Source organism: Catharus ustulatus, chromosome 5, assembly GCF_009819885.2.
Source record: "Catharus ustulatus isolate bCatUst1 chromosome 5, bCatUst1.pri.v2, whole genome shotgun sequence".
Lineage (NCBI taxonomy): Eukaryota > Metazoa > Chordata > Aves > Passeriformes > Turdidae > Catharus > Catharus ustulatus.
Window position 1 is genome coordinate 63,790,009 of NC_046225.1, and position 18,706 is coordinate 63,808,714.

Genomic DNA, 18,706 nt, shown 5'->3' on the forward strand with positions numbered 1-18,706 from the left:
CTGCTAAGGAAGAGGTGGGCTTTCCGTCCCATTTCCTCATGTCTTTTCCAGGCTCATGACGGGAAAACCCTAGATTGCCTCACAGAGTGTACCCTCTCTCCTTGGCTGGGGGATGCCTGCTCCTAGTAGCAAGAGTCTTGTTGGTCCTGGCAAGACCTGGAAAATTCTTTCCTTGAGCTCTTCTCACAGTTGCCATAGGCTGAGTTTCCTGTGTTTTCCTGACCCCTGGCCAATGACACATTCCAGAACAGGGATCCCAGTTGGCTGGCCTCACTTCCATCCAGAATGGTGTCATTGGCTGTGGTGTCCCAGATGTGGAGCAGCCAGGTCAGGATGGACTCCTTCTCCTGGCAGGTGAACTCCCTCCGCAGGTCATCCAGAGATAGAGATGGCTCTCTCTTCTGCTCTCTCTTCTGCTGGGTGTGAAGGTCCTACCACCTCCTCATCTTCCATGTTCTCTGAGTCTTGGACACCAAAAGCCATGCTCTGGCCCCTGCAGAGCCTCACAGAGCATTGTACTCGCTTCTGGCAAATGGTCATGAGCCTCTTCAGCCCCTGTATATATTTCCTTTGGGTTTTGTCATGGAGCCCATGGGCCACGTGCTTGGAGACAGTATTTTTCCACCCCATCTGTGCATGGATGCTAACCATGGTATCACCAATAGGCCAGGGAGCATTTCCAGTGGCCATCTGGAAACAGGCATTGTTTGCCTTCACATACTCTCTTTGCAACATGAATTTAATAGTATCTGTTACTGATTCTTTGATGTCAGCAGGAAGTGTCCTTTTGCAGAGTTTCCTGAAGAGTGGCCTCAGGTAGGACTCTATTTCTGATTGGCGCTGTCCAGCTTCCCCTGCACTCCCTGTTTCACAAAGTATTTTCTGGCATTCAACTCCTTAGCCCAAACTCCCGGAAGAACATTCAGGAACTTTGTTATGATGTCCATATCATAGTGATCATCATCCTGTGCTGAAGAGTCTCCCAAAGTTTCTAGTTCTTCAATTGTAGAATTCTCCTCATGAACTTTCAGGTCAGTTCTGGGAGTTATTACCTCCTGCTTCATGGCCACCTAAAATTTCATTCAGATACTGCTGATCAATCTTATCCAAAGCAGCCTTCAGGTAATTTCTCAGATCGTCCTCAGATGTTGAAATGCATCATAATCTGTTTCTCCAGACAGCCTGATGGGCTCACCCCTCTCTCATAACCTCCTGATAACCTCCTGTCTGGAAAGAGTAATTGGTAACTTGTCCTCTGCTACTTCAAGTTCCAGCACTGGGTTTGAGGGGTGATTTCTCCTCCTCTTCCTGCTGCTGTACCTTGTAGCCACATCTCTGGCAGTAGGCCTCCTCGTCCCTTCTAGCTAACTCACTGCATTTGAAATGCTTCTTATTTTCCCCTAGGAGCTCCTTCTCCTCCAGCTGCTGGTGCTTCCTGCTGATCTCCTGCTTCAGGATGTCCATGGCAGTCCCAGAGGTATCAGCCCAGACTAGGACAGGCAAACAAAACTTAAAATACATTCCAAATCAAATTCATTGCTTCTGATATTATCATGCCATAAGCATAGTATATTAACAAAGCAATTTTGATTCCTCTCCAGCCTTAAAAAGAGCATCATGATGGGTAAATATTTCCCCATATACAGAAGTATGTATAGGGTAAAGTAAAACATCCACATGAGTACATCAAGCATCATGATGGTCAGGGAGTCTTGTATCCCAATACACAAATGCTTTAGAACAAAATTGTAATTCCAATTTCTCTCTCAGGCTGCATATCAGGAGCCAGAAGATGTTCTGGTTTGAAAGTAAACCAGTGGCAGAAATGAACCCTATTCAATAACCTTCAGAGAAGTTTCAGGTTGGAGTTCCAATTTAATAGAAAGATTAGAATAAATGCAATGATACGCAGAAAACTGGCTTAAACTCAAAAAATCAGAGTACAACCTGGCACCCTGTGGGTCAGGGTAGTGGTTGTAGTCAAAAGAGGTGGTCCTGTGGAAGCTCTGGTCCTCTGGATCAGTCCAGTGGCTGTGGTAATGTCCAGAGTCCCCAGTTATATCTGCTCAGGTGAGGGGTAATGCTCAATATGTCCCCTTGGGCGAGGAGTTTCACAAGGGAATGATGTAATACTGTGAGTCATGGGGTGTTGGGAAGTCCTTGATGGTCTAAATCCTTGGAGCTGCCTATTATGTTGGTGCCGTTAAGTCCAAGAGGGCCCATTAACAGGACATAACCCCTCAGGATGGGTGGGACCCTGCTGGTGCTTCCCAGGAGGGGAGTTACCACAGCTGAGTCATTGGTGTGGAGAAAAAGAAACACTACCCTGTCTCATGGGGTTTGTCTTTTCTTCCTTATCTCATTTAACACCCAGCTTGTAGCCTGAGGTGTTGGGTGTGCCCTGGGCAGCCACTGTGAATGACCCATCATTACAGTTTGTCAGAAACAGCACTACAGCCTGGGAGAAGGGGGTTTGTGTGAGTTCTGGCAATTCAGTCCAAGTGGAAGTGTAGATCACGCTGTGAGCTCTGGCTGTGCCAGCTCTGGAGTCCGGGGGGTACACTCTGTCTTCTGCCATAAAACACTCCCTTGCTTCCTTTGCAGCTCCACTGAGGCACAGGGCAACCACTCCACAGCTGCTCTATTTTCAGTTCAGTTCCTGTGGTGTTGCCAGTGCATCTGATTTTATTCACACTCTCATGTCAGCTGATATTTCTCTTAACCCCGTTCATGAATCTTGTAAGAACATGTTGGTGTAAATTTTAGAAATACAGGTTTTATGCAAAAGTGTCTGTATGGGCTAAAATCTGAACTTCACTTAAAATGCTTTCATTTCACTGCCAGGTTTGTAGCTTCATTTGGTTGGCATTTTGTTTGTTATGAGGCTGGATTAGTTGGTGTTAGTGACATCTGCCTTGGCTTTAGAGACGTCAGTGAGTGACGTACAAAGGTAATTACCAATTCACATTTCCAGTATTAATTATTGGCAGAGATTCATTCTCATCTGCAGTTTGATGTCAGATGCCAGAAGCATCACAGTGCATCCCCCGCCTGTTGGTGAGTTATGCATCTTCAGTATGTTCTTTAAAAAGTCAGAAAGCCCAGTCACAGGGCATCCAGGAGGTTGTGTCCTCATGCAGGAGCATTAACCTCCAGAGAGAGCACATCTCTGCTTGGAGCCTCACTGTACTGCTGTGCTTTATCTGTTCAGGACTTTTTAAAAGAAAATGGTCATTTGCCAGTTTGGCAGAGGGCAGGTGTCCCCTGGCTGCAGAGGGCAGGTGTTTCCAGCTGTCAGAGGACAGGTGTCCCAGCTGGCAGAGGACAGGTGTCCCAGCTGGCAGAAGACAGATGTCCCCAGCTGGCACAGGACAGGTGTCCCAGCTGTCAGAGGACAGGTGTCCCCAGCTGGCAGAGGGCAGGTGTCCCCAGCTGTCAGAATACAGGTGTCCCAGCTGTCCCAGCTGGCAGAGGGCAGGTGTCCCAGCTGGCAGAGGGCAGGTGTCCCCAGCTGGCACAGGACAGGTGTCCCAGCTGGCACAGGACAGGTGTCCCCAGCTGTCAGAGGACACGTGTCCCAGCTGGCACAGGACAGGTGTCCCCAGCTGTCAGAGGACAGGTGTCCCAGCTGTCAGAGGGCAGGTGTCCCAGCTGGCAGAGGGCAGGTGTCCCCAGCTGTCCCAGCTGGCAGAGGGCAGGTGTCCCCAGCTGTCCCAGCTGTCAGAGGACAGGTGTCCCCAGCTGGCAGAGGACACGTGTCCCAGCTGTCAGAGGACAGGTGTCCCCAGCTGTCAGAGGACAGGTGTCCCAGCTGGCACAGACCCCACCCGATGCCTTGCCTCCCGTGCCATCAGGTGGCACTCCAGGCTCACGCTGCGCTTTCTTCCCTCTACCGCTGTCTCCAGAGGGCACCGCCAAGGAACAAAAGAATCGGGGTCTGGTTTTACTCCATTTCGAAGAGGAAATGCAGTTAGAAAAAAACGTCTTATGAAAAATAGATAACCATTTGTGAAGCTGATTCCCTGCCAGATACAAGCGAAGTTAAGCAAATGCCAAGCAAAGGTATCGTTGTGGAGTGTGCCTGGAGTCCAAGACTATGAAAAGAGAGGAAAAAGATCTATTATTCTGTGTGATAAAAAACTGCACAATGATAAATGAACAGTATATGAAACAGTGCACGGCAAACTTATGAAAAGTGCAGCCTAGCTGATTTGCAGCTCAGCAGGTTTTGAGAATGTTCCTGTCTCTAAGATCTTATAAAATAAGCCTGCCAGCATCAATCTGCATTGTCTGGTTCTGTAGTAAAGTGAGTAGTGCCAAAACATAGTCCTGATAGTGCTGCTGGTGGCAACCCTGTTTTTTCCTGCATCTTCATGTCTCAGATGCAAAAAAAAAATTACAATCACAGTTTATCAGAGCTTAAACCATTTTATTAACTCTCTGTTATCTACACAACAAGAAACAGAGAACATCTGTGGCAGAGTTTAGTAAAAAGTTAGGTAGAAACCATGCTGATTTTAGGGAAATCCTAACTGCAACTCTTGCTTTAGATACCCAGGGACTATAGTAACACAAAGATTTGGGAATGTAGAGAACTTGTGGCAAGATCACACGCCAGGTAAAGACCAATAAGAGAAACTCCGCAATACTGATTTTTCACCTTTTTCAAATCAAATAGAGAGATGACAGCAGGTTGCTAGAGACATTTTGTTCTATTTTTGTAGACGGCAGGATTTTTGTGCAATAATAGCAAGTTTGGTAACAGAAAGGCCCTGTAAATGTTGCTGTTAACCACAGGAGACAGCAGTGCCTGACAGCAGGAGCTGTGTCACACTAAATTAGAAAGGGCTTGAACCAAGCCCACAGAGCCTGTAATATCCCAGGAATCAGTGTGTGTCGATCTCAGCATGGCCTGTCTTTATCTGAAATAATTTTGTCACTTTAAAGAGCAAGGCATTTCAACAAAGCATCTCCTCTCTAGTTTCTCTCCCATTCCTCCCTCCCTATTCATCCCTGGTGACAGCAGAGATGTTTCCACGACAACAAGCCATGCTGTTGCCTCAGGTGACAAACTATAACTTCAATAAACAATCACTGAAAATAGCTTCAAACAATTAATTAGGTAATGGAAGTGTTATTTTAATAGGTCTTAGATGCTTTGGAAGTAGTCTACAGACCAAGTTCTGATCAAGAATTTGTCTAGAATCAAAGCCAAAGCTGCCATCTGAAGATCAAGATGGATATCATTGTCTGAATACTCTAAGAACCATCTTTTAAAAAAACTCTTCAAGATCAAAACATATTCAATCCAGAAGATGCAGTGCATAACAATTCAGGGTTTTCTTTTCTTTTGTTTTGTTTTTTTAAAATTTTGTTCAAAGCACATACTAACAGGAATTTACCAACTTGCTCAGTGAAGGCAATCCTTGGCTGACACACTCCCCATATGTGTGCCCTTATATCTGTGTGAGACAGATGATGAGCCCAGAAATTGGTTTTGCAATAAATGGATTTTTCAGTTTTCTCTTTACAACAAATGCTTTCTTGCAGTTATAAATTGCCGATTCATAAATCTCTCCTAATACCGCGTCTAGTAACACTTCAATTGATCTTTAATCATTGTTTAAAAAGTGAATCTCCATGGAGTCCTTCCATCCTATAGCCTGAAGTTTCTCTAGCCCAGGGCAGTTCTTCTGTCTAAGCTTAGACACATACAGTCTTTAAGTGCAGATGGATACACTGAGTATATGCCTGTGCCTTATATCACAGTCCTCATTAGCATGGGCACTCTTTGGGGCTGGTAGTTGCTCTAGCAGAATTTTTTTTTGCTTTATTTATGATATTAAGTTTCTCCAGAATAGTGTATCTATGAAGCAAGAGCAAGAGAGGCAAGGGCTACCACCCTTCGTGTCCCATCAGGTTTGTGGGCTCTGCAAAGACCTGCCCTTGCAGTGTCAGATGTGCTTCTACTCCCCTCGGAGGCTGGTTATGCATTGTGCTTACGGGTTAAGTCCTACCTTCCTGTGAAAAATATTTTCAGTCTGTGGATGACGGACTCTGCACCGCTCCTACTGCGTGTTCCTCTCAGGCAGCTCCCTTTGGAGGGATTGACAATAGTCCTTGGAACTCCCTTTGCAGGACAATGAGGTTCATCCCTGTGTGTCATCACACAGCTGGGATGGGGGCATTGAGAACAATGTAGAATGGAGCAGAATGTGCCCTAAATAATGGCAAGAAAGTTTTTAGGCAAAAAATGGTGAACTACATAAACTAACTTTTGCAGATGCCCTGTTGTTTTTGTTATAACTTTGTCAGGTCAAGGATGAAATCCGGGTTTGCTGCAGCCGTGGTAAGGAAACCTTGAAACAGCTGTTGTACGGGGTGTCCACACAAAGCAGAGAACAGCCTGACTCCAGTTGCACAAATCCTTGGAAGAAAAGAACTCAGGGAAACGTGCATCTGAGGACTGATAATTCAGGTACTACCCAGGAAGGGAGAAGATTGGAATTCTAAACTGTACAAATCAGGGTATGCATCCTGCATCGCAGCAACTCTTGTGAAGTGATCACAGCGCTGTGCCTATTTCACTCTGAATTTTCGTTGTGGGACTCCTTTTTTTCCCCTTGGGAAGTTTTGAAGATCTTGCTTTGGTCCTATGGGCATAACAAGACCTCAAGGTTTCTCTGCAAAAAGATGCCTTTTCTCCACTTCTCTTCCTGCTGGAGAGCAAGGATGTGGGTGTGGGCCATGGCAGCACCCTCTCATTTGTGCAGGGGAGGGAGAAGCTTCACCGAGATGCCTTTGGCAGGTGGATGTGCACAGGGCAGTTGTGTCTCTCACAGGGAATCACTGCACAGGCGTTGAGTCTCATCCACAACAGCTGCCTCTTTGTGGGGGGTTTATAATTGAAGGTTTAAACAGTTGAACTGCTTTCTTAATGCATTTGTGGTTGCTAAGATACAACCTCTTCAATTCTGTAGATCTTCCACTTGAAATATAGCACTTTGGCAAACGGGGCTTTCCCCTCTGACAGCCCAGGAGAGGGGGAGCTGACAGGACACTTCCCTGGTGAGAAACTGCTCCTGTGCCCGCCTGAGGGGCTGGGTTTGGTCCTGTGGTGGGAATAACTGGTGGGTTTTACTGACTTCTGGCCACTGTAGGTGGCTGAAGGAGGAGGCTGAAGAGGGAATGTGGGGAGTCATAGGCTGGGGTAGAAGGAAAAGGACAGAAAGAACAGACAGCACAACAGGCTGGGAGAGTGTGTGGGATAGACTGAGGACTGACTCTGCAGAGGAAGCAAGGGAAATCTTTCTTTTCCCTTCTTTAGATAGCCTCAGGCTTCAATTGTCCTTCTTGAGCAAGAATCGTCTTCTCTGCTCTTTGATAATGAGGAGTGGATCACTCAGGAGAGTCTGGTTTTGGGACAGATTTGACAAGACCTTGGGGATAAATTGTGTAGGGAGAGATTTCTTGCAGTTCAAGAAAGTGATTAGGAGATTCAGATTTAAAAGAAATAGTAAACTCCTCAAAACTTGTTAGTAATATTACAATAGCAGTTCAAAATATTCAAATATTTTAAAAGGAAGCCTTACAAAATATGTGGAGGAAGATTGTATAAAATAGTGCAGCTTATCTCTCATTTCATGCTAAAGTAAGTCTTTGCCTATGAGAGTTGCAGAGAATATTTTGAACATGTTGACAGAGCTCAATTGATGTAGCAACATCACTCTGGGTTTGCAGATCAATAGCTGTGAGAAACAGGGAGTGAAGCTGTTCATCCTGGAAAGGTGTTAGCAGAGATGTCAGAGGTTGGTAATTGAACCAGCAATGTTCTCCTCCCCATCTCTTCCACAAGGCAGCCCAAGATGTGCATAAATTTTCTGTGACCATCACCTCCTGTATTGCAAATCGATCAGAATGATAGGATCTCTCCTATCTGTGGGAAACCTCTGCTTCTTTCTGCACCTTCCCACTAAAGTGAGGAGGAGCCTGATCCACAGCACCATGCAGAGCTGCTGGAGGTGTTCAAACCAGTTAAAAAGGGAAATGAAACCAAGAACCTACCAGAGCTGGAGTGTTACCAGAAATTATCAACAATGGGGTATCACTCTGACATCTTGCTTGGGCAGCATTTATATTAAAGTTATAGAATGGAGGAATATCAACATATTTTCTCCCATTCTGACACCCAAATCCCAATTTCAGTCACCTATTTTTGTTATAATTTACAGTGGTTTCCCCTGCCCCTCTCCAGAATTGTTTCTTCTGTTTGACAAATGATGATGAAGCCAAAGAAGGTGGTAATGGGGTTTCTGGAATTCTCTGAGCTAAGTACTCTTCTCCTTGAAGCACAATCATAGTGCCATATTCGCATACCTATTGCCAGCTGAAGAATTTGGTCCTGTATTTAAGCTGATCTGTTTGGATCAGGCTATTGCATGATGTATTTATGCATTTAGTAGTATGATTAGTACTAGTTTTAAAACAAGGAGTGACTGTCCAGGAAATCACCCTGCATACTTTGATCAAGTCACTGTTTGAGCAGCCAAGCTATAAAAACAATGTATAGCATTGTTATGATACTTGAAATAACTGCTTCATGGAATTGTTGGTTTAAGGATCTTGTCCTACTCATTGACTGCCTCAACTGGCAAATGGCAAGGCAAGTAATTAGCTGTACCCTGCCTGGCTGATCCATACTCACGGCAGCTTTCAGAGCTGAGGGAACTGAGGAGTTTAGGCAGTCAAGTGCTCCATGTAAATTACTTTGTATCATGGGCCTGATTTAGGATCTACAACTGCCTCAAGAGTTGTGTTCACCTTCACATGAGTAAAAGTTTGATCCTCATCCAGCTTGAGAGAGAAGGAAAATAAAGTTTCACTGCTAAGAAAAGCTTTTTCATGGTGCACTCTGACAGCAAACCTTTTCTGAGCTGGCCTGTACAAAATTTCCAGACCCTTTAATGGTTTCACAAAGCCTAAGAAACATAGCCCGTGCCGATAAAATTAGGCCTATTCCAGTAATCTGGTTCTGCCACATGAGCTAGGTAAGTGACTTTATGCTCTGATTTTAGACTCAATACAATTTGCTGTCATGTGTGCGAATGGAAAATAATTCCTATTGGGAGCAGAAACAAATTGATAATAATGTTACCGGAAATTGGATATAAAAGCAAACAATCCTTCCACTTGCCCTCTCATCAGGGGCAATCAAAGGCTCCAACCAAAGGCTCCAAAAGACTTAAAGCAGGACAACTTCCTGGCTGCCAACAGCAGAAGCAGGTGGCTCACACCAGTACCTCCCCCAAGCCACAAAGGGTTAAATTGCCGTATGTAGCTACTAAGTATGCGTGTGAAAATTTCAAAAGCATTCGAGTGAGCCATCTGGCTCCTGCTCCTACTGGGTATTTGGGGATGAAAAAGGAAACCAGAAAGGTAAACAGTGTATTGCTTGATGTGTTGATTTTCAGCTGAGATTTCTCTCTTCAGTGCCTAGTCATATTTGTCCATCTAAATGAGTGGGATTGACTGTGTCTTCCCAAAAAGGGGTGAAAAAAAATAGGATGAAAGCTCTGGGAGAGCTGTGCAAAGCCACACTCTGCCTGATGTAACAGCTGAGGCAAATTTATTCTGGTCTGCATCCAGAAAAAGGCCTCAGCCTCTCAGTGTCTGGTGTAGGGATGGTGGGAGGCTTCTCACCCCGGGCACAAGCAGGATCAGCTGCCTCGGACTGAGATTCCAGAGAGCTGCCCACATCTGGGGCAAGTGTCACGATCACCACGGAGAGTCAGGCATCAGCTGGAAAGAGAACAGTTTCCTACTAAAAGTGTGTGTGCCAAGCCAGCATTTTTGTTTGTTATTATATTTTATTTTCCCCTGGGTAGAGATGGAGTGGTGGGAGAAAGCAGGATGCTGCTCTGCTGACAGCACTCTGGTTTGTCACCTGGGCCAGTATGTGTCTTGTTTGGGAGGCTGGCCTGGCCACGTCCCTGGTGCACTCCCATGGTTGGAAGATCTCAAACCTGGCCAGTGATGACACTGTTGGAAAATATACCAAGTTTAAATTTTTTTATTTTATAACTTTAGCCAGTTTTCACAGAATCACAGAATGAACTAGGTTGGAAAAGACCTTTGATATCATCAAGTCCAACCTATGTTCCCCTTTGTCGTGGAGGAAGGGAGTTAGAGTTTCTTTCTAGGGCATAGTTCCATCAGGTGAAGACCTGATGAGGTTAACATCTCAACAGAACCAACAGAGTAGCCCAAAAGATACCCAAAAAGGTAATGGCCATCACCAAACATCAGAAACATCTCAGGCACTGTCCCCTGGCATGGTTGGAGACAGGGTCCAGAAAAGACTGATAAGACAATCAGGGAGTGAGGACCTAATTAACATCAAAGATGAAGAAATCCAGATCCAGTAGGAAACCAAATATTCAGAACTATGTAATTGGAGCCAATGAACATTGAACCAATGAATCTCTATGGGTTTTGACTGTATAAAGTCTGTGAAAAATCTGGTAAAATTCATGTGTCATGCAATGATTTTCTCTGCACATCTGGGCTATGTATAAATGAAATTATTTCTGTTGCACATCCTGGCCAGAACAACATCCTGGCCAGAACTTAAGTAATGCCTTGATTCTCTAACACTAAAAATGTTGTTGGAGGGCTTTTGTTTTTCCCACAATTTCGGTGACACCAGCAATGCCATTTTTTACCTGTGACTTCAGGTGTCAATTCACACTGAACATCTCTGATTCCATCTATAGGAGATGGAGACTCAAGCCTCCTAAAGTCCAGTTTGGGCTATGAGCAAAAGAAAAAGCTGGTCCTGAGACTGAACCTAAAGCATGTCTCCAGCTCTGCTACCCTGCCCACACTCTTCATCATACAACACCCTAATCCCACTCATGGCATGTGTTCCCTCCTCCACCTGCCACAACACTTGAGGTTCCCACAGTAGCTTGCCCTCTGAGTCCTGATCCCTGTGACTCTTCCTCCTCCATAAAAGGAGCTAAAACAACTCTTTCTTGCCTAGCTTAAAAATAAGCTGTGCCTTGAGGTCATCTATTTATGCCTTTTTTGGTTGTAGTTTTATTGAAAAAGCTGGTATTAACATATTTATATTTTTATTCAACAACAGTTAGCTAATTTGTGCAACACAAAAATTGCAGCCATGAACAACAGCTTCAAAAACAATCAGATTTACCAACTTTACCATTACTTACTCTACACCACTGAAAGCTCAAACTAAAAAGAGAAAGAAAGTTGGAAACGTTCACAATGACGATGTTAACTTTCCATACATTCAAGAAACCAGGAAACTGATTTGTAACAGTGATGTCAAAGATAGGAATGGAATACTGGTCTTTGAAAGGTTTCTATTTATTTCCTCTATAATTACTTCATGGTATTTTGGTTGGGTATTTCATTAGTTTTATAAAGCTCCAAAGATATATTTGTTTATTTAATTTTAACATGTTCTTTTTGGTACCCAAAGCTGTAACAGAGTAAGGTACTTCAAATTAAAAAAAACATGGTTTGCATTAAGATCTGCTTTATAATAAGTTATCTATAGAATCTTACTTGAGAATGTTAAAAGCTAAATATATGTTTTACAGTATTTCTAGCTGTAAATGCCAATATGAACTGATAGCGTTTTTTTTTTCTTTTTGAGCTGCAAAGTTAATGGAGGGGGCCAAAAGTCAAAGAAATTGTATGACACCCTTGAAGCAGTAGTTTGGCATTAACAAGTTCTCTATACAATTTACCACACTCTTAAACCTTTTTACAAGGAAAAAAGAAAAGGCAATTTTGTTAAACTTCATTAGAATAAATATGTACATATACTGTCCATGCCTGCTACAGCATACAGTATTTTATAAACAAACATTCTTTGTTCCCTTTAAAATCACCCTACACATTTCATACCGTATGTGTTTAGTGTGGCTGGAAATCGGTGCACATGTGTTTGTGCTTCTACACACAAAATATACAGCATCGATCTAGAAAACTTCAAACAGACAGATTTCAGGTGTGGTGTTGAGATGTCCTACAAAAATTCTAGACTTTTTTTTTTTTTTATTTCTTGTAAGCAGATTTTCACCCACCCTTCCCCCAAACCAAAATACAAAAGCATGCAGATCCCTTCATCAGTACATTCTCCACTTACCAAGAAATCAGTGCATAATGGCTTAAAGACTTTTTTTTTCTGAGGAGTTTTAATTTGGGTGGATTAACAGGTTATGTGAGTTGTGCTCTTTTATTCACGGTTAGAGTAGGAATCCTTTGGGATACTGAATTTTCTGCCAGAGCTATTAAGGGTGTAGCAGAACTCTCTTTTCCTGGATTAAGAAGACTTCCTGCCCACTGCACCATTCCCATACCATTCCTGCATGCCCTACTTTGTGAGCACTTTCCTTTTCCGTTTATGTCACTCATCATTACAGAACAGAGATAGATCTAACAGCATTTCTGTGGAGGAAGGTTTTGTTAGGTTTGGATTTTTCAAATTTTCATGTTTCTCCAGGACTAACTTTGTCTCCCAGAAGTGGCCTCATTTAAAAGTGTTAAAATTCACTTGGTGGTGCTGCCTCTTGCAGTACCATTCTTTTCACAGTTACAGATACCAGGCATTGCCTGTACTCCCCAAAGGCCAGGGTTAACATAACTATTCTGCAAACAACAAACAAGGGACTTTATCAAATGTCTAGCAGGGATGTAACTTTGTTCCCACTCCAGTTGGTTGCTGCCTTCAAGGAGAGCATTTCTAGCCAAGGTTTCCAGAACTCCAACCCCAAATGGTAGCACGGGTTTGTGTGTGAATTGCCAGGCTGTGTATGACAAGCCAGTCCCTCCAGAGCTGCAATGCCAACATTTTTAATAGTCTTCACACAATAAAGATGCTGCTTATTGTTTTAAACAGGGCAAAGAGAACCATGGAGAATAGACTTCTTAAAATAAGCTGGCTGAGTAACTATACCAGTCTGTCACTTAATCACTTGGGAAGGTGAAGCACAATGGGATAAATAAATAAATAAATAAATAAAGAGGGTATTGTAATGAAGGGAATGGGATGGGTGAGATGGGGCAGCTTTTCACCAGCAGGGATTCTGCTTCCAGCTCTAACTCTCATGAAGTCCATCCAATGTGCCTCATGCTCTAAAGGGATGTGGATACTCATTCTTTTAAACAGGCTAGGCTTAACCGAAAGACAGGAAAACAGCACTGGGAAAAAAACCAATCAAGGGATTGAGGCAAAAAGCTCTAATAATGTGGTAAATGCTGTGCACTGCAAAAGCAGGAAGGGCACCAGAACACCACAGTCCTGCAAACCACTGAGACCCCTGAAAGGATGGACAGGAGTTGGGGAGCCTCAGCCCCTCTCAGGAATACTCCTAAATTGAATAAATATCCCTGTTTGTTTAAAGGAACCAATACAGACCACAGTACTGGATTTGCACTCGTGCCTTTTACTCATACAGTTGCAGTGATGGAAAATAATTGGCTTGCCACCAATAATGATACAGGCTGAGGGATGAAAGGATGCAACCTACAAATCCCACCACAGAAGCCATAACTTTTGTGAAGATCACATCCTTCAACAACTCTCAAGAGGCTGGTTTGTAAATATAGAGGGATATTGATAAATCTAGTGCATTTCTGAGTTCACTTTATCCTGAAATATGTACAGATTGTTTGTCGCTGCTATAGCAATGATGTTCTCGGTTGGGTGCCATGCTGTGTGCAAGATCTTCTTAGTAAAGTCCAAACTGTCAACACTGATGTCATCTTTCCTCCGTTTGCCTCCAACGCAGACTCTCCGGGGCTTAAGAATGGCTCGTGGTTTACTGCTCTCCCGGGAGGCCTCCAGGGTCACATCCCGCTTGGTGTTGCGGTCAAACATCCGAAAAAAGTTGTTATACGCGCCTGTCATTATCACACTGCAGAGAGACACAACAAAGGCAGTTAAACAGCAGCTCGTGCAAAGCCTACCAACACGACTGGGTCAGGACAGCCAAGTTTGACCTTCGAGTTAGCTGTCTTCTGGTTTCAGATGGGAAAGAGAAAGAAAAAATCCCGGGAAAACCCCAGCACTCCCCAGAGTGAATAGTTTTCCTCTACCACTGCCTCCCTTCCATATAATTCAATGAAAATTACAGTTACCTCAAATTATGTCTGCTCCCTGACATCTTGAGAATTGCATCACAAGATAATAAAACCAACATTTTAACAAGCTATTTTTAATAACCCTCCAGCTTTTTACAATTGCTTAAGAATCATACATTTCAGGCTTTTTCCATTTCTCTGGAACTTACCTTTAATGACACTGAGTTTTACCATGATTCCAGAAATAGTCTAAAAAATTCCCACATATTTCATATCTTTTGGTACAATGGTAAGGTTTAGTACATAATTATATATTTTAGAGAGTATTTTGAAGAAGGGTGTTTTAAAATGTTCTGAAAAATCACACTGAATTTGCACATGTAAATTCTTTGCAGATGAAACCCTTTTCCTTGCTGAAGCCACAGATCTTGCAAGTCCAGGCATCATTAAAATTTGTATCTATGATGCTTCTTAGAAATAAACATACTGGTTTCAGGATTCTGGCATCTCTTATATGAAGTTTGAATGAAACATAAAGTCAGGATATATTTCTGGGTCTGGGAGAAAGGGACAGAAAACATACCTCGATCTGTATAAAAATTACCTCATTAATCAGCTTGCAGTTTGAAATAATGGATTGCCAGTTGCTTCATTCCCCTAGTCCCGAGGGAAGGATATTTTGTCACTAACTTTAATGAATTCAGGATTTCATCCATGGCCCTCAGGTTATTGGATTAGCATAATCATGGGTTTCAGAGCCTTGTCTGAAAGCTCATCCCCTGTGAACTTTTTCCACATATGAAATCAGGGCTGTTCTCTATTCTCCTATCTCAACCCCAAACAAATTTTTTCTAAAATTCCATTCTGTAAGAGGGAATCCACCCCAAATGGTCAGGTCTCCACAGGAAAAGCTGTACAGTTTTAAGACTCAGGCAATCAGGAACTATTTGCCTTTCTAATAGAGCCCAAAAGAACATATTTGACGTGCGTGGCATTAATAAACAAACCTCCATCTCACATGACAGCTGCTTTCACACTTTGCTGTTGAGGGGTGATCTGTGATGAGCAGCAGACTGGCCAGGGAAACATGGAGCATATGGGAGAATATAGGAGAACTCACAGGCACAATACTCCACCATACAGACACTCACTAGCTGATTAGATTAGATGCTCCTGGATTCAGGAGTGCCTTACAGTGTGTGCACAGCCTCCAGCCAGAGCTGCCTTCATCTGATTTGGGGCCATTAGGAGCGACTGTAATACAAATGAATGGGATACTGGAAAAGCACAAATGTGTGCTGTGACTGCAGCTGGGGACTGGGAGCAGTGCAGGCTCCAGAGCTGCTGCAGGGTGACCAGAGTGGGTGAGCTGGGTCTGTACACTGGGAATCATCCAGTTCCACGCTGCTTCCATGCCTGCTGATCCTGCAGCCTGATGGCAGCTGATCCCACACTGAGCTCTGTGCAGCTCCTGCAGTGCCAAAGGGAACTGCTGCAAACAGCACAGTGCAGAGACACAGCACACACTGCCCTTGGTAAGAGCTCACCCAGAGCCCCCAGTCATGAAGGAGCTCCCTGGAGGTGTGCAGGCAGCTCGCTGCACAGGGAGTGCACACACAGCCCCACTGGTTGCCTGCAGAGAGGTTTCCCTTTCCTTCTGCACCTGCAATAGGCCTGGCACAATCCTGCCTAGCAAGGCACAAGTTAACAACCTCACAAGCTAAAAAACAGGAGTCAGTGTGACAGCTTGATAAAATGTATCCCAGAAGCTGCAGAAAGCCTATTGATCAAGATTAGTGCCCATTTCAGAAATTGAATCAACAGCAGTAAATCAAATGTTTCATTCCTTCCAAATCACCATGTCTTGTCATTACAGCTCCTGCTGTAATGGTTATTCGCAACACGAAAAAGTCGAGGTTGTTTCATATCTCAGCACTAACATACACAATTTGTGATGCAAACAGTCCATCTGCATATTTTCCCCCAGGCAAAATTTTGAAATGGGTTCATAACACTGGGGCAGCCCTGTGCCAGGGGCTGCAGAGCTGTGGCTCCCAGGGCAAAGAGGAGCATCCCTCCTGATGGCAGGGGGAACTGTCAGAGAAGCAGTTCTCATGCTGGCAGAGTACCAGTGCACCAAATGCAGAGAGAGGTGTTAGTTAAAGGTCTTATTTTAGAAGGTTTTGCTTGCAGTAAAACTGCCTTTATGGTCCATTTGCTTTTTAATTTCTTGAACTCTCGCATATTTTTAAAAGTCTGCTTTCTTCAGTTGGATTTACCGCGGTTATTTTTTTAACATATGTAGACGACTACTTCTCATGCTGGCCCTATTTTTCTGCAGTTTAATGGCTCAGTAAAAAACAGCATTATGTAAATGAGAAAGTGCCCATTCTTCAAGGTCACAAACACAGATGGATTATAACCTTACCTGCTGCTTAAAGTAATAAAAGAGAGTGAAAACTAGATGCAAACCTGCAATTTTTTCATGTTCAGGAAAACACTATGTACAATAATGGAGTCTATGTGATAAGGAGATTTTTTTAAAAAATAGTAGAATATAAAATGTAGCTCAATGTAGGAAGAGTCTGTTCTGTATTCCCAGACATTGCTCTGCACAGCAGTGTTATAACAAGGGCTTGCACAAAACCCTTGCAGGACAGGCTGGTTCAAGAAGCTCCTCATCAAAACAGCCCAAACTACTTCATAGGTGTGTAAGGCAGCAGCCCAGAAAAGCTCTGTCCAACCACCTTTACTTTTCCTTAGAAGGCAGGTTTACAAGTTGTGCTACACAAGGTCAGAGGTACCACCATCTCTGCCATGCAGAGTATCCAGGACGCAGAACACGCTGCAGCGCACCCCGAGGAGCAGTGCACTGATAGCTCAGGCTGGAGCAAAGCTGCAGCCTGACTGCACCAGCTCTGAGCACCACAGCTACAGGCAGCATCATTACAAAAAAAGCCCAAATAAAACAACACCACGCCCCATCTCCTCCCAAATAAACCCCCCAAACCAAACAAACAAAAAAGCAGGGAAAACCCCAAAGGATACAGCATGACCACCACTACCTACATTTCACCCTCTGCAGCCCAGCCAGGGCTGTATTTTCTAAAAATAAGTTTTCAATACGCAAAATTGTCTGAAAGAAAGGATTTGAGAGAAAAAAAGGTTCTTCCTGTTTGCATTTTAACAGCAATACTCAAAAGGAGCAGATGTTTACCTATGGATAATAATTTTATTAAATATGACACCAGCATTGTACCACTGATGTTTAATTTAGGGCCAGAGTTTCAGGGTCTACAGAAGCAACCTCTCAACTACTGATGGCTTCGGCATCTTTAATTATCTTAATACTTTTAAGCACCTGAGTCTCGATATTTTGGTTTTGGTAGTGACTTTGTTAAATGAAATGCTTCAGTATGGGATTTTCCCCACTAAAAAGTTCTGCTTCTCTTAGATGGCCAACAAATTCTCTCCTTCACCAACTCCAAAGACACCTGAATAGGATTTTAACCATTTTACTAATCTGCAATGAGATATTCCACAATATTTTTTAGGCAATGAGATTTCATCAAACATGGCAGTCACTAAGAATTGGCACATCTCTGTATTTCTCCAATGTTTTATTCCCATTCTTCAAGCCAATTTCTTAAATGTTATCCATGTTGCAACCATCCTTGCACACAACAGCTTTCATCAAAATAGCTCCATTCAGCTGCATTCCTGGATGTCAGGGATTGCCCTGAAGATTTGGGGTATCAAAGAGAACATCTGCAGCCTCCCAGGATTAATGTGTAAGGCCCACCAGATCTGGTTTCATGACAAGCCGACCCAGTGAAAGAAAGGGTTGATTCCAGAAAAATGCTTTAAGCAACGTTTTTCATAGGAATAAAAAGGGAGACTTATTATAGTAAAAGGAAAGAAGGAAGCATTGTTGCAAGCAATGAGAAACTCCTGAAATACTGGGAAATTTTCCTTTATGCTGTGCTGTGTAAAGTCACACCACAAAGAAGGAATTTATTTAAACCTGTAGGTTTGTGGCAGCCTGGTATAGCTGGCTGGCACAAGAGTGGGAATAAGAACAAGGGATCCCCAAGTACTTCCAAGCTAATATTTGACATGCCAAGCTTTGAGAACAAAATGATGTCTTCTAGCTCTCCAGCATGGGTTGTGCTGCCAGACAGGAATAGACTCCTAACATCTCATCCAATGGGATCTGCCAGTTCCTCCTGATTAGAGTGAAGGTTGATGGATATTCAGGGGGATGAATGACAGTTCAGTAGGAAAGGACTGACTGAACAGTTGTATGTGACTTCCCTCATCTGCTTGCAGCATATCACTTATCATGATGGTATTTAGAAATCTCCCTGGCAGGGGTCCCATCTACCCATTCATTTGAAATCTTAAAAAAAAAAAAAAAAAGTTAACTAAGGTATTCACTTGCTATCATGTAGAATTAGGTTTTGGTTGGGTTTTTTTTTCTGGCTTCTTTACCTTACAAAAAGCTACAAAGAGCTTATTTTTTTAAGATAAAACTGAAAGCTGCTGACAGTGCGAAGAAAACGTTGTCCTCCAGGTCATTATTAAAAGACTTGAC

At 43.4% G+C, this 18,706-nt stretch overlaps 1 protein-coding gene and 1 pseudogene across 5 annotated transcripts in view; both read right to left on the bottom strand.

The window, feature by feature from the left end:
* Positions 1 to 372: 372 nt before the first annotated feature.
* On the bottom strand, positions 373 to 1,464 carry LOC116996850 (annotated as a pseudogene).
* Positions 1,465 to 11,115: 9,651 nt separating this feature from the next.
* Positions 11,116 to 18,706, bottom strand: part of PPP2R2C (protein phosphatase 2 regulatory subunit Bgamma) — a 194,571-nt gene continuing 186,980 nt past the window's right edge. For all 5 annotated transcript variants that reach the window (XM_033059423.1, XM_033059424.1, XM_033059425.2 and 2 more), the window contains one exon: positions 11,116 to 13,946. In XM_033059423.1, coding sequence (XP_032915314.1) covers positions 13,655 to 13,946 — 292 coding nt within the window. In that variant the 3' untranslated portion in view covers positions 11,116 to 13,654. The remainder of the gene's footprint in view (positions 13,947 to 18,706) is intronic.